Source organism: Artemia sp. Qi Xiang Cuo, chromosome 7 (genome assembly GCF_049724085.1).
Source record: "Artemia sp. Qi Xiang Cuo chromosome 7, ASM4972408v1, whole genome shotgun sequence".
Taxonomy (NCBI): Eukaryota; Metazoa; Arthropoda; class Branchiopoda; order Anostraca; family Artemiidae; genus Artemia; species Artemia sp. Qi Xiang Cuo.
Window position 1 is genome coordinate 46,648,303 of NC_142800.1, and position 14,688 is coordinate 46,662,990.

The 14,688-nt window shown below is 34.1% G+C and overlaps 1 protein-coding gene across 31 annotated transcripts in view; it reads right to left on the reverse strand.

Moving 5' to 3' along the window:
- Dscam1 (Down syndrome cell adhesion molecule 1) overlaps positions 1-14,688 on the reverse strand; it is a 230,432-nt gene that overhangs the window by 65,869 nt on the left and 149,875 nt on the right. For 24 of the 31 annotated variants that reach the window (XM_089092328.1, XM_089092325.1, XM_089092334.1 and 21 more), the window contains exons 8-11: positions 13,405-13,662; positions 11,074-11,218; positions 8,065-8,327; positions 7,023-7,184 (exon numbers count right to left, since the gene is read on the reverse strand). In XM_089092328.1, the coding sequence (XP_088948454.1) occupies positions 7,023-7,184; positions 8,065-8,327; positions 11,074-11,218; positions 13,405-13,662 (828 nt within the window). Of the gene's footprint in view, positions 1-430; positions 719-1,283; positions 1,569-5,069; positions 5,355-7,022; positions 7,185-8,064; positions 8,328-11,073; positions 11,219-13,404; positions 13,663-14,688 lie in introns of all 31 variants that reach the window. The other 7 variants (XM_089092318.1, XM_089092316.1, XM_089092337.1 and 4 more) reach the window with 3 other exon arrangements.

Below are 14,688 nucleotides of genomic sequence, written 5' to 3' on the forward strand. Positions count from 1 at the left end.
ATTGTAGTTAATTAGAATGTCAGAGTATTTATGAATCTGATCTCCAACAAAGGCGTTTTGATATGAATTGGCATTTAAATTGAATTTGATAAAATTTAACTAGGAATCGCTACGATGCGACTTTGAAAGAGTGGCGAGGATATTTGTAAAATTAAAACAAAACCAATGAAATTCCCCAACATTGCAACATAGATACTTAGTTCCGACCATGTCTTAAAAAAAAAAAAAAAATAAATTAAAACAAAATAATTAAACCTTTCTTCGATTTAGAGAAATATTTCTGATATCATAACTAAAAGAAAACGAGATCAACAGTTTATCATATGTTTCACGAAATGATTGCAACGGATGAACTTTCCGGCCTTACCCGAGATTTGAACAAATAGTAAAAGAAACCAAAGCAGGAATAAGAGTAGTAATGGTAAAATACCATTGACAATCAGTGTTGACGTATGCTGAGCTTTTCCAGCAGCATTCCTAGCTTCGCAGGTGTAGTCCCCTGAATGCCCAGAAGCAACAGATTGTACAGACAAAACACTTATTCTTTCACTAAGCTTGTTTACAACAACGGCCATTTCCGAAGAAACATTTCGACCATAAAAGGTCCAAGAAAGTTGTACCGGCGAATCCCCTTTGACCACAGAGCACTGCACAACAGCCAAATCGCCCAAATTCAGAGGATCATCAGAAAAGCTGAATGTAGATATGACTGGGGGAACTGTAAAAACCATGCAAAGTTACTACAATTAAGCTTATATCCAGCACCATACCGTCAATAAATAGATACTCAGTGTGATTATTCATCCCAGCTTCGTTTCGTACAATAGATGTATACGCCCCACCATGAGAAGCAGCAAAAGAATCAATGGCCAGTAAACTATATTTTGCCCCAATTCTATGAGTTGTTATCCCAATCTCGCCACTATGTTCCACACCATGGAATGTCCATTTTATTTCTAATGGTAAATCTCCTTCAGCAACAACGCAGCCTAGCTGAGCTGGAGTTTCTGAAATGTACCGTTTCTCTTCGAAACCAAAGAGTCGAATTTTCGGGAGTACCAAAAGCATTAATTTTTTTTTACATCAAGGTCATAAGAGTTTCTGAAGTGTACCGTTTCTCTTCGAAACCAAAGAGTCGAATTTTCGGGAGTACCAAAAGCATTAATATTTTTTTACATCAAGGTCATAAGTAGATCTTGCTAAAATAAAGAATTCTAAGAATGGAAAAGCTCTTTCAAAACGGACCTGAGATCAGACCCAAGCATTTAAAGTTACCGATTTACCATGAACATTCATTACTGCTACGTGTGTTGCTTTCCCAGCACTATTTGAAACGACACAGGTATATTCCCCGTCCATCCTGTAATCAAGCTGATTAAGAGTGAGAATGCTAGTCTTAGAACCAAATCTCGCTATGCTCATTTTCTCCGAGTGAATAATAGGTTGGGTGTTAAAGAGCCAAGAAAAATTTAAGGGGTGGTCTCCTTTTGCTGCATAGCAGTTTAACTGAGCACTGTCACCTTCATTGTATACATCATCAAGCACGAATGGCATGATCGTTGGAGGAACTGAAATGTTTGAAGGTCGACATTATGGAGCCGTAGCAAAAAGCAAGTGCCTTAGTAATCAACACGAAAATGGTTGATTTTTAGATAGGATTATCAAAACACCTTTGAAATCGAACAGTGAAGTTTTCTTTTTTAATAAAAGAAAAATACACTAAATAATGGTGCGCACTCCTAAATACAAGAAAAAAAGAAGTTAAATACGACATAGGATTTTCCAAGTAAGTGTGAACAGGGATTATATTTATAGGAATTAACTTTCTAAATATCAAGAAAATAATTTTCCAAATAATAAAGATCTTTGTATGCTTTCAAACCTTTCCTTGGAATTTTCAAGGGAGATCCCAATCCACGTCCCTATGTTCGGCTACGTCTAGGAGGGGATGATAGTTCTAATTTGGATGTTCCTTTCTAAACACTTCTCGCATTAGAGTACTAGGTCGGTTTCACGACTTCCCGAGAAAGAATCTACATAACTCACGGTCTAAACATTCCTCAAAGCAAAAATCCAGAGATAGTGGTAGAATCACAAACAGGAGTACGCGCCTGAGAATTTTTACTTCATAATTTTATATCTAGAAATTACCATTAACCTTGACGATAGTTGAATAACGAGTTGTTCCAGCTGAGTTGCTAGCCACACAAGTATATTCACCGTCCATTTGGTAATTCATGCTATTCAGGCTAAGTATACTTGCCCGATTTCCAAACTGAGATATGCTTACTTTTCCCGTATGAACAACTTTGGCACCGTTTTGATACCAGGTAATTTCAATGCCATCATCTCCTTTCATGACATTGCAGGCTAGCAGTAAATTGTCACCCTCAAAAAATGTGCCTTCAACAGCAAAAGGAGCTATACTAGGAGGCACTGAAAAATATCTCAGTTGTAAACAAAAGCGAATTAGAGGCTGAAGTGAAGGGTTTATGGGGATGGAGGGAAGAGGGGGCAATTGGTTAAGCATATCGGCTTCCACATACTTTTCAACTTAAATTTTACACGCTAAAATATTACTCACAAAGATTTGATCATTCTGAAAGACGACTCTTTTGATGAGGAGAGATACTCACAAAATAATTTCTTTTAGTAAGTAATTTTTTAACATTAAACATTCCAAGCATTGAAAGAGCACATTAAACTCACTAAAATTTTGAGGGAATATAAAACGCTTTTCCAGTAATTCGATAATATTTTTCAGAATAAAAGAAATAAATTGTAAAGCATACAAGACAAGAAAGCCCTTCAAAAACCTCCTACCATTTACAGCAAGACTTGTTGAGTGAGACACTGTTCCAGCAGCATTTACAACCACGCATGTATAAAGACCGTCATCATTGTGTGAAACAGCGCTGATAGTGAGAACACTAGTGCGTTTTCCGATTTGAGAAATAGTAATATCTACATTGCTCTTCAAAAAGGCTTCACCATGAAGCCATTTTATTTGAAGTGGCTCATCCCCTTTTGTGACATGGCAAGTTAATTGAACGCTATCTCCAACGTCACTGGGGCCATCAAATAGAAAGGGGGATATTACAGGAGGAACTGTAACGATATTATAAACAACGACAATGAAAGAATTTGTATCATAAAAACTGTGTTGTACGTGATACAGCTTTGCTGTATATGGATGTAACCTATTTCAGAGAAGAAGCTTTTGTTTTTTTTTACACTGAAAGCTATAAAATACCTGGGACTACGAAAGCTAAAAATGGATATGAAAACTAGTATACAATAGCATAGATATTTACTTTTTTGGACGTGATTTTGAGCAAAAAACAATTGTTAACTCCATAAACTATTTGAGTTGGACCTTCTCAATATAAAAAAGAGAAAAAATTCTGTGAGGTCATTGGAAAGGCAAAATAATCCTTTCCGCATGAAAAACTACATGAAGGTATGATCCTCAATCAAATGATTGGCCTGAGATTTTACCATCCATAATTTCATTGTTAGAAATTACCATTAACCTTGACGGTTACAGAATAGCTAGATTTTCCAGCTGCGTTACTAGCCACACATGTGTATTCTCCATCCATTCGGTAATTCAAGTTATTCAAGCCAATTATACTTGCCCGACTGCCAAACTGCGATATACTGAATTTTTCCGAATGAAAAATTCGAGCATTATTCTGATACCAAGTTATCTGAACTGGATCATCTCCTTTTGGAACGTTACAGGCTAACACAAGATTATCACCCTTGAATAATTCTTCTTCAGCAGAAAATGGAGCTATGCTAGGAGGCACTAGAATAAGTGTTAGGGGTCAAATATAAGTTAGTGAAAGCTGAAAAGGGGAAGATTCACGGTAGGGCTTCCAAATAAAAGGAGATTTGTTTTTTTATTATTTCAAACTCTCTGTTCCATGTTAAATCACACACTACCAGACTTGCTTTGCTTTACAGTTGCTATTTGTCTTTCTTGAGTTGGAGAGACTAAAAATAATTTCTTTTAACACATATTAAGTCTAAAATAAACAATCCTTTATTTTAATTCATAAATTACGTGTGAAAAAAGAGAAACACAGCTTCACTAACGCTTCTACAGCCTTGCAGAGTAAACTAGCATTTTAAAAGAGATCCACTTTCTTCATCATCCTCTTGTGATTTACAGCAGAACTTTTTTTTAATGAAAGACTGTTCCAGCATCATTATTAACCATATATGTTAATAAATAGCATTATGCATAGGAGAGAGGGTGCTGACAGTCAGGACTCCTATTTATTTTTCCAACTGAGAAAGACTGAGAAAGACAGTGCCATTCAACATATTTTCCTAAGGCACTGAATTTAAAGTGCATCATCTCCTTTTGCGACAAGCATATCAAGTGAATACCTTCCCCCATACGGTTAACTGTAGAAATTGAATACATCTCCCCAGACGATCAATATTACGCATCTATGTATGCATGTGATAGATCTTAGGTAAAACATAGCGAAAAGGTAAATTGCTTTTTTCTTAATGATAGGGATTCTGTGCAGGTTTAAAATTTTATGAACTAAATAATATTTCCGTTCAAGGAGAGCCGACGAGAAAAAAGAAGCATATGAATGCTTACATTACAGTTGTTTCTTTTTCCTTTTTATATTTATTCATAAAAGACTAAGAAAAATTGTTTTTATGCAATCAACACGTTTTCTTTCTAAGAAATGAGAAAGCAGAAAACTATTGGCATCTAAACATAGCATTTATGTCGAGAACCAAAATATTTTCCTCAAATATGTCCTTTAAAGCAATAACATATCAGGGACTTTTACAGCACCAATAAACAGAAAAGAGAATTAAACCATGGTATTATACAAGTCTAGAACTTTACAAAGAAGGTTAAGAGAAAACGTGAAAAATAAAAATAAAAAGTTTTATTTAATCAAGACTCCGTTTTAAAGCCCATGAGATCTCAAAGAAGCAAAGTACCCACTTAAAGACAAACTCCGAAGAAAAGGCAAAAGGTAAATAAGGTAAAACGCCTGAGATTTTTTCCGCCTTTGTTTTCCTTCGCAAATTACCATGGACCTTGACGACTGTAGTATAACTAGATTCGCCAGCTATATTCCTCGCCACACAAGTGTATTCTCCATCCATTTGATAGCTTAAGCTATTTAGGCCAAGTATACTTGCACGACTTCCAAACTGAGAAACGCTCACTTTACTGCTGTGGATGACTTTAGCTCCGTTTTGATACCAAGCAATTTCAACTGGATCATCTCCTTTTGGAACATTACAGGTTAACAAGACATTATCACCCTCGAACAAATCGTCTTCAGCAGCAAACGGGGCTATGCTAGGGGACACTAAAAGAAGTTTTAAAGGTCAAATACCTGTTAGGTTAGGATAAAAGGGTGAATTTTCATGGTAGAGGGTTACAAATGAATATGAGTGTCTTTCTTAATTTCAAGCAATTATTTGCCCGATATTAAACATATACGCCAGATAATCTGATTCGCTTCGTTTCCACGCCTTTTACTTGCGTGACACAGCCTTGGGCAGTGGAGGATCCAGGGAGGGGGCAAGGGGGGCACGCGCCCCCTAACATATTATAAAGCAGTGTAATTTACTTAATTAACGCAAATTTGCATTAATTAAACTTGCTCCTAACGCAAGTTTACCTGATCAACCTATTTAGCGCCCCCCTAAAAAAATCCTAGATCCGCCCCTGGCCTTGGGCGCAGAGTATGAGAGGGGGTGCATTAACATATTAAAAGCGTATTTCCACGTCATAAGTATTCTTTCTTGGATGAGCTCTTTTGCACTGATTTCAGAGGAATGCTCCCCTACCCCCTCTCATGGATAGAGTAACGACAAAAACTGAACATTTTCACCAAATTTCAACTCTAATTTCTCAGTCTTAGGACCATCGTTTGAAAGTTTTAAACGGTCTTCAGTTTTCTTTGAAAACGTTTAAAGTAAAAAAAGCTTGTAAAAGCAAACAAGACAAAATAATCCTTCAGTATCTTCATACCATTCACAGCAAGGCTAGTCGAGTGAAATACAGTTCCAGCATCATTAGTAACCACACACGTATAAACACCATCATGCGCATGGGAAACGGTGCTAATAGTCAAGAGACTGGTGCGTTTTCCGACCTGAGAAATAGTATAATCTCCAGTGCCCTTCAATGGGATTTTGCCAAGAAACCACTCTATTTGAAATGGCTCATCTCCCTTTGTGATATGGCAATTTAGTTGGACACTGTCCCCAAAGTCACTGGGACCATCAAGTGAAAATGGAGATATTACGGGGGGAGCTGTAATTATACAAACAACTAAAATTGTTACACGAAATTACGAGTAAGTGTATACATATAACATCATAGTCCAAATGGCCAACAAAGGACAGTAGTTTTTAGCAAACAGTATACGGTATAGAGAATTTAAATAATAAATTAATGAATAATGACTTGTTGTTTTTCAACATTTCTTTTATCTTAGTTAACTATAACCAGAATCCCTAACATACGATACACTCGTTTTTTTTTTGTTTTTTTTTTAACGTAGTTCAAGACATTGAAGCTACAAAATGGAAACGACTTGAATAGTCACAGGATTTACTTGCATGTTCAAGTAACTTTTCTCATTTGACATGAAAACAAAGGTCTTAATTAGTTAGATAAGTGTATTTTTATATAATAACTTTTAATACAATAATTAGTTAGATTAGTTAGATAAATTTGTCTAACTAATTATTAGATAATTAGTTATATAAATAAAAATGGTATTGATAATAATAGTAAATGAGTAGCGTCATTTAGGAACAATCAAGAAAGCTGAATACTTTACTGCATGTATAAAAACAATTTCAAAGTAGAAACATCCTAATATTTTACAGACATTTTTTTATGACTTTCGTCTTCTTTATAATGTAATTGATCAAATAGCTTTTAAGAAAAATAACTTTTAAAAGATATCAATTTTAAAATTAACATTATCAGATTAATTATATAGACAAGAAAGTAACTTTACCCATGACTTGCACTTCGACAGTGCCCTTTGCTGAATACCCGGGTGAGCTCTTCACCACGCATGTGTATGAGCCTTGATCTGCATTTCTTTGAACACCCTCGACTACCAGAGTACCATTAGGATAGATTTGTTGACGCTTATTGATTGGCAAAATTCGACCTCCTAAAAGAAAATAGAGCCCGCAATTAACCCTGTAATCCTTCTACAAAAGCAGCCTATTCCAAATAATTTTCCTCCTCTACCCACACAATCTATGCAACACATCCGTCATATTAATAAGCCATATCAAAACATAACATCTCAAGAAACCTTAAATTTGGGAAGAAAAATATTTCAACGGCGCTCTCTGTCTTACTTTCTCAATAAAGTAATTTCAATGCCTGCTAGAATTTCTTTCAAATTTATATACTAGTATTTGTTTTGTCTATATTTCTAAGACAAATATTGCTTTTGTATTGATGAGTAAGTTTAATTCACTCTTTAACTGTTCTTCTATTTCTAAAGTACGTCATTCAAAAGAACCCACAATTTCTGCGATGAGCAATTTAGCAATTCATCTTGTTTTCCTTTTTTTTCTTTTTTTTTCTTTTTTTTTCAAGAGAGCCATAACAATGTATTGTAACCAGGTTAATATTTTCAAGGGAATTCAAAATATTAATTTTTATCGGTTATTACGTGGACAACAAACAATGCAAGACATGTTGTTCATGTGAAAGCGGTAAGATTTTCCTAGTCCAAAAGAGGCATAATGAAGGCTTCTATTTAAACAAAAGAAAAGAAAAAAGAATAGACAACTTAGATGTTGAAGTTTTCTGATACATTTAAAACAAAGCAGTCCATGATTATACTCACTCAACTTCTTCCAAAAAAAAATGGTAAAAATAAATAAGTAAAATCCGGCTTTGGTTGGCATGTAATAAACTGAAATAATTTAATTCATAAAATTTAATTCATATATATATATATATATATATATATATATATATATATATATATATATATATATATATATATATATATATATATATATATATAAACATACCTCTTTCCCAGGAGATAGAATCAATCGGGTGGCCAGCATAAGGACAATTGATGTACATCGTTTCCCCAGCTACAATAGACATTTTCTCCATGCTCTTAACAAACGGCATACCATAAACATTTTGACGAGCACTGTGTTCAGAGACACCTACTTTTGAAGAAGCTTTACAGACATAGAGACCACCGTCGTTTGTGGTAATCGAAGAGATGTTTAAGAAGGATACGACTTCGGATGCACTTGGTGTAAGTTGATTGATTTGATACCTAAAATACAAAACAACTGACACTCTGGTAGTTCAGGTGAAATAAGTGTGGGTTTTTCCTTAGGACTAAGTGTGGAAGTGATCATCACAGAAAAGATCTTTATACGTGCATAGTCATTCAATGAACAGGAATATTTGAAGGATTTTTTGAACGTCCCGGTGAACATAAACCCTGGAACACTTCCCACTAAACCACTGGAATGACGACGATCTATACTCTGACTACAAACAAAGCAAGGAGCTTCAAAGTTTCCCTTGACTCAGTAATTATCGACGAAGGAATATCACGCTGGCATATAGTCTAACAATGAAACAGTTTTTCTTGTCCTTTCTTTTTCTTTTATTTCTCAGCAAAATTCTACTTAAATCGCAAACTGAGAGCTGAATTTTCTACAGCTCTAACTAATGCGAAATAATTTCTGTCAATAATATTTTGCTCCAGAAAACAATGCTAAAATTTTTAGATCATATGAATAAATAAGGAAGACGGTAAAAAAAAATCGTCAGCTGATAGGAAACGGAGACCTCGAGGATAAATTAAAATTGGCACCCAAATTGCTTCATTTCATTTAAAATGCAAAAAGATTCATTTCAATTTGCAGTACAAAGTGAATACTAGCAAAGAAGAAATGTATCTCCTTTGTGAGTTGATGTCAAGTGAAAATTCATTCATATTTCGGGGCCAAATGCTCAAAGACTTTCGCCATAAAATGTTAAAATATAACATATTTTTTTATGAAAGGCAAGAGATTTAAATATTAGATTAATTTTATTGAAACAATAAATTAACATAGCTTCGTTTATCTGGAATGAAAATAAAATTTGTCATGAACAAATGATCCAAATTTACCAATCGCTTTAAAATTAAACTGCAACGTAAGAAGAAGGAGGTGAAATTTGAATATGGCACCACTGAGATAAATAAATTTCAATTGGAGCTTCTTCTAGAATGTTCACTACCTCTTTGTCAGACCAAAGTAAGACTTTTTCTTTCAAATATTTGTTTAAAAAATATAATTTGAAGCTCGTATTTACCTAACAACTTCTGAAATTCTCAAAAAGGAAATACGAGGTTGTCAACTCAAGCATGAATGCAGAGAGGGGGAGGGGGAGACACGCATATTTGTCGGTAGTAAATCCTGCATATTTGTCTGGGTCAACTGTTTTTCAGACACTATTTTTCATATATTTTAAGTAAATCAGGTAACCACTAAAAAGTTTTGCATACCAATTCGACAATTGTAAAAACTTCCCCTAATCATAAGCCTACCACAAACTATCATTGGTCAATATAAAGTGAATTAACTTTTATCTAGAATTAATACAATCAATTGCTCAACTTATGATTGTGGTGATGAAGAAGCTTTGTTTCATTATCTTTTTTGAGCGTAAAGCACTGAAATGAAAAAAATTAATGCCTATAAATTTCAAGAGTTTTCGAGTTCTAATATATTTAATATCAATATTATTTGGCACATTGAAGAGGCTATGCACGCAGTTATAGCATATTTGAGTAACACAAAAAAGACTGGATATTTTATAGAGTTTTTTTTTGTCTCGCTTTCTACTGTTTCAGTTTTTATCTTCTTGTCCTTTCTTATTTATCTACCCCCTTTTAGTGGATGCAGTCTATTTCTAATTTTATACTTTTCCTTTGTCTTATTTCTTTATTTCAGATTCTTGACATTTTCGTGCTTTGTTCTGTAGGTCAGACAGTGAAATACTCTGTACAGGTTAGTCACTGAATAAAATCATTTCATTTATTTATGTCAATTTGGTAATAGGCTTTGGGTGCTCTTATACTATCCATTAGACAAAAAAAAAGAATTTATTCATAGGGAGGTGACAGCCCAGGTCCTATTTTGGCTCATATCTGTTCGTTCCAAATACTTTATTGACTTTACAATAGTGGGCTTATGAACAAATAATATCACCACATTGGAGCGAATCCATGAAATCTTCCTTCTATATGGCCCAGAAACAAAACTGACAATTTTTGTCAAAGTCGATGAAAAAAAGATTACATGGAATTCGTGAAAAAATCTAGGATTCCATGTTTAAGGTTTTTTTTAAAGTTCCTAGTAACTGGCTCAAAAGGTTATCATATTTTTCTGTTGACACTTTTTTCACATGATTTGAGAATCAATAGCGTCAAACCTAGTTGTTGGTTTTTAATGTGTATTATAGCTTTTATTGGATGGGCTATAAAAAAAAACTTTGCAATTATTGCAAACATTCGTGCAGGTTTTGCAATTTCTCATGCAAATTTGTTCTAATGGTATAAAGATGGAAATAACGGTACTATCTCACAGAAAAAAAATCCCTAAATAGGAAAAAAAAAAAATCACTTTTCTTTTCATTTGATCTTGGAGCTATTTTAATTCAATTTTTAGGATACAAAACTTAACAAGATTAAGCAAATTATTTAAACCAGCTATACGAAAATAATTTATAAAGTTACTTTAGAAAATAGTATAAAGACAAACTATAACTTGTTCTATTTATTTTGTAATAGTTCACACTTTCTTTTTTTTCAATGAAGACTAATTATACATAAAATAAAATTTATCAGCCATACATTACGTTTGCTCGTACATTTAACTTTATTTATTTCATTTGGAAAATAAAAATAAAACTTTTCATCGAAAAATTACAACAGCTCTGAAACTCTCAATAATTATGACAGTTTGACACTCAATAATGACTCTTAATCAATTGAAAAACAAAAATCCATATTTCCCACCAACCTGTCAGTATTGGTTATCCTCTTCCCGTCTATTTCCCATGTAATTTCTGGCAAAGGATTTCCGGATGCAGAGCATTTCAGAGAAACTGTTGGCCCAGGCTGAATTGTCCTCTCCGGAAAAGTAGAAAGAAGCTGAGGAGGGTCAACTAAAAATGAACAAGCTCCAATTAATAAAAAACAGCATGCGAATAAAACAAAGAAAAGGGAGACACAGGCACGACGCTATGACAAAATCTTTTAGACCGTGGTTTTACTAATTTCTAAGGAATAAATAACGGGATATTTTAGTGAACTTATCTAGGTGGGAAACATTTGTGAAATTCAAATAATCTAGATAAACAAGTCATTTTTTCAATGAGAAGTAACTACAATTGGCATTACAAATTCAAACGCTTTGCAATTACAGACAAGGACGTACCCAGTATTTTTTTTTGAGGGGTTTTTACTAAAGGAAAAAAATTCGGGGGGGGGGGGGGTCTTAAACAAAAAAACCTCAAAAAATGCATACAAAATTTGTTTATATTCATTTTTGTTACGTTTTTACAAGTCAGACAAACGTTTCGAGGGGGGGGGAGGGTTCAAACGCCCCTAACTCCCCCCCTCTGGGCACGGCCTTGAGTACAGATGAACCCATTGTGCAAATGATTTATCTTTACATCCACTTATAAAGAAGGCCCTACATGGTCTATCATTTTGATCAAAAGTTTTCGTCAATCGATTGACGTGGGATTTAATCAACCTTCAAACAACCTTTCAATCTTCACCAAAGCTAATCTAACAAATCACTTTTCATCAAAATGATTGAGTCGTTCTAACTTTCTATCAACCACCGTCAACACTTTATTCAAGCAGCCAACGGGCTCCTAGACAGTCAATCATGCTTGAGCCAATCGATTGACGGAAGCTTTTGATCAAAAATGATTGACCATCTAGGACCTTCTTAAGATCGCTTTTTTTTGTTCCTGTTTTTTTTTATTTCTCGTTGAGTCAGTCTCGCAATCACGGTCTCGAATGAAGAGTTGACATGCCCAATGGTGGCATTTGGTTCGTAAAGATATAAATGATGTAGCTTTACAATTACAGTAAACAATAATATGTATGAAGGGAACAAACATAGATTGGAAAATAAACATTTATAGTAAATGCAATAAAACAAGCTGAAACACTTACTGAAATAAGTATGATACGCTTTAAAAGAAAAGGTCAAGCGATACATAATACTACTATGCACGTTCCTGTTTTTCGTGGTAAAAAGCGTTTTTGTTTTGCAATTTGTGGTGAAAATCAGAGAATTAATAATTCAGCTGTAGCTACAATTTCTGGTATTTATAAGACAGTAACGTACCGCTGCAAAATTTTTTCATCTATCTCTCTTTTTTCTTTTTTTCATCTATCTTCATCTATTTTTCTTTTATTTTCATCTATCTCTCTATTATGCGATGCATAACACTGCTATGCATGTTCCTATTTTTCGTGTTAAAAAGTGTTTTTTTTTGGTTTTTTTTCAATTTTTGGTTGAAATAAGAGAATTGATAATTCAGCTGTAGCTACAATTTATAGGAGTTATACCGCTGTAAATATTTTTTCATCTATCTCTCTTTTTTCTCTTTTTATCTATATTCATCTATTTCTCTTTTTTTTTCATCCATCTCTCTATTATGCGATGCATAATACTGCTATATATATATTCCTATTTTTGTGTTAAACAGTGTTTTTTTTTCGAATTTGTGGCGAAAATTAGAGAATTGATAATTCAGCTGTAGCTACAACTTCTAGTATTTATAAGAAAGTAACATACCGCTATAAATAATTTTTCATCTATCAATCTTTTTTTCTCTTCTCATCTATCTACATCTATTTCTCTTTTCTCTTTCTTTTCCTCTAGCTCTCTATTATTTGATTGCAAGGAAAATCAGTGAATTGATTATTCACCTGTAGTTACAATTTCTAGTATTTATCAGGAAATAAAATACCCCTACAATTTTTTTATTTATCCCTTTTTTTCTCTCTTATTCTTCGCTGCCCGTATTCTTCTTTCTACATTTTAATTGGTTTGGATCCCACTTCGACCTTCTTATGGAGTGATTACCCTCAAGGTAAGGAGGAGCAACACTTACACAAGGTAAGGAGGAGCGATTACCACAAGGTAAAAAGGAGGAGCAACACTTACACAAGGTAAGGAGGAGTGATTACCAACAAGGAAAAAAGGAGGAGCAACACTTACACAAGGTAAGGAGGAGTGATTACCAACAAGGAAAAAAGGAGGAGCAACACTTACACAAGGTAAGGAGGAGTGATTACCAACAAGGAAAAAAGGAGGAGCAACACTTACATTTTCCTCCAAGTTTAAGTTCAGCAGTAAATTGAGCACTTTCATGATCGTTGCGAACAAAGCATTGGTACATTCCTTTGTCATCTTTTTTCACCGACTCAATCTTTAGGACGCTCTCATTGGCACCAGGAAGTGCTTTGCCATCCTTATACCAACTTAAGGATTTAATAGGATTACCTTCTGGGTTGCATGTAAAAACTGCAGGTCTCCCATATTCTGCTGTTTGAGATGCGGGCTCTACTGAGGCTGATAAGGGAGCTGGAAAGAATAGAAAATAAATATTTCTGTAAAATATATGTTAAATTTACATTAAAACGAGAATTATTTTAAAAATTTTCTTTTTTTGGAGCAATCAATATGACACCAGCTCAAGGTCTTAACCAAGTGAAACTTTTACTTTTTTTTTTAAATACATTAAACGTATTGACGAGTGATGCGCTTTAGTATAATGATGTATACAGAGATTAATTTTAAGTAATATGCCTACAAACTGTGGCATGACCAGAAATCTATTTCAAAGGATCAAACTCAGTTGCGTTCAACTATTAAAAAGGTACTTCTTTCCATTATGAAATATGTTGAACGGTACTTTTTGCCATAATGAATGGCAAAGTTAAAAGGTACTTTTCACCATTATGAAATATGTTGAACGGTACTTTTTGCCATAATGAATGGCATAGTTGAACGGTACTTTTTGCCATTATGAATGGCCAAATGATTCTTATACAGTATCCTTATACAGTTACCCTATCAAATGGATTGAAAATTAGCCCCCTGGATGGAATGGATTGGAAGAGAATCTTCAGCAGATGTGTTGACCTTAAGCTGCTTGGTACTACGATGAGTCGTTCAGTTTCGGCTTCAGTAGCCGTGGCAGGGGTAGTAGCCCTCGCTGATTACACCCATTCTCTGAGGTTGTATATATTTAACACAAAAAAAGCCTTCGTTGTATTTATTCCAGCATAATTTCATCACCCCCTACAGAACTTGTAATTTATCTGTGTTAGTGACGAATAACATACTACGTTAACCGTTTCAGCGTAAACAGAAAATTAACATCTTTTCTTTTTAATAAAAAGAATCATTAAAACGTGTGTGAATCAGATGTTTTCAATATATTAAGAACAGCCGATTATAAAGATGTGATCCCATTTAGTTCTTTGTCTTTCTTTTTCCTTTTATCAAATTAAACAGGAAACACAAAAGAACCTTCGAATAAGCCCCCCCCTCATTCTTGAATCTCAAGAATTTCACTGTTTTCCTACAATTTCTTATTAATATGAA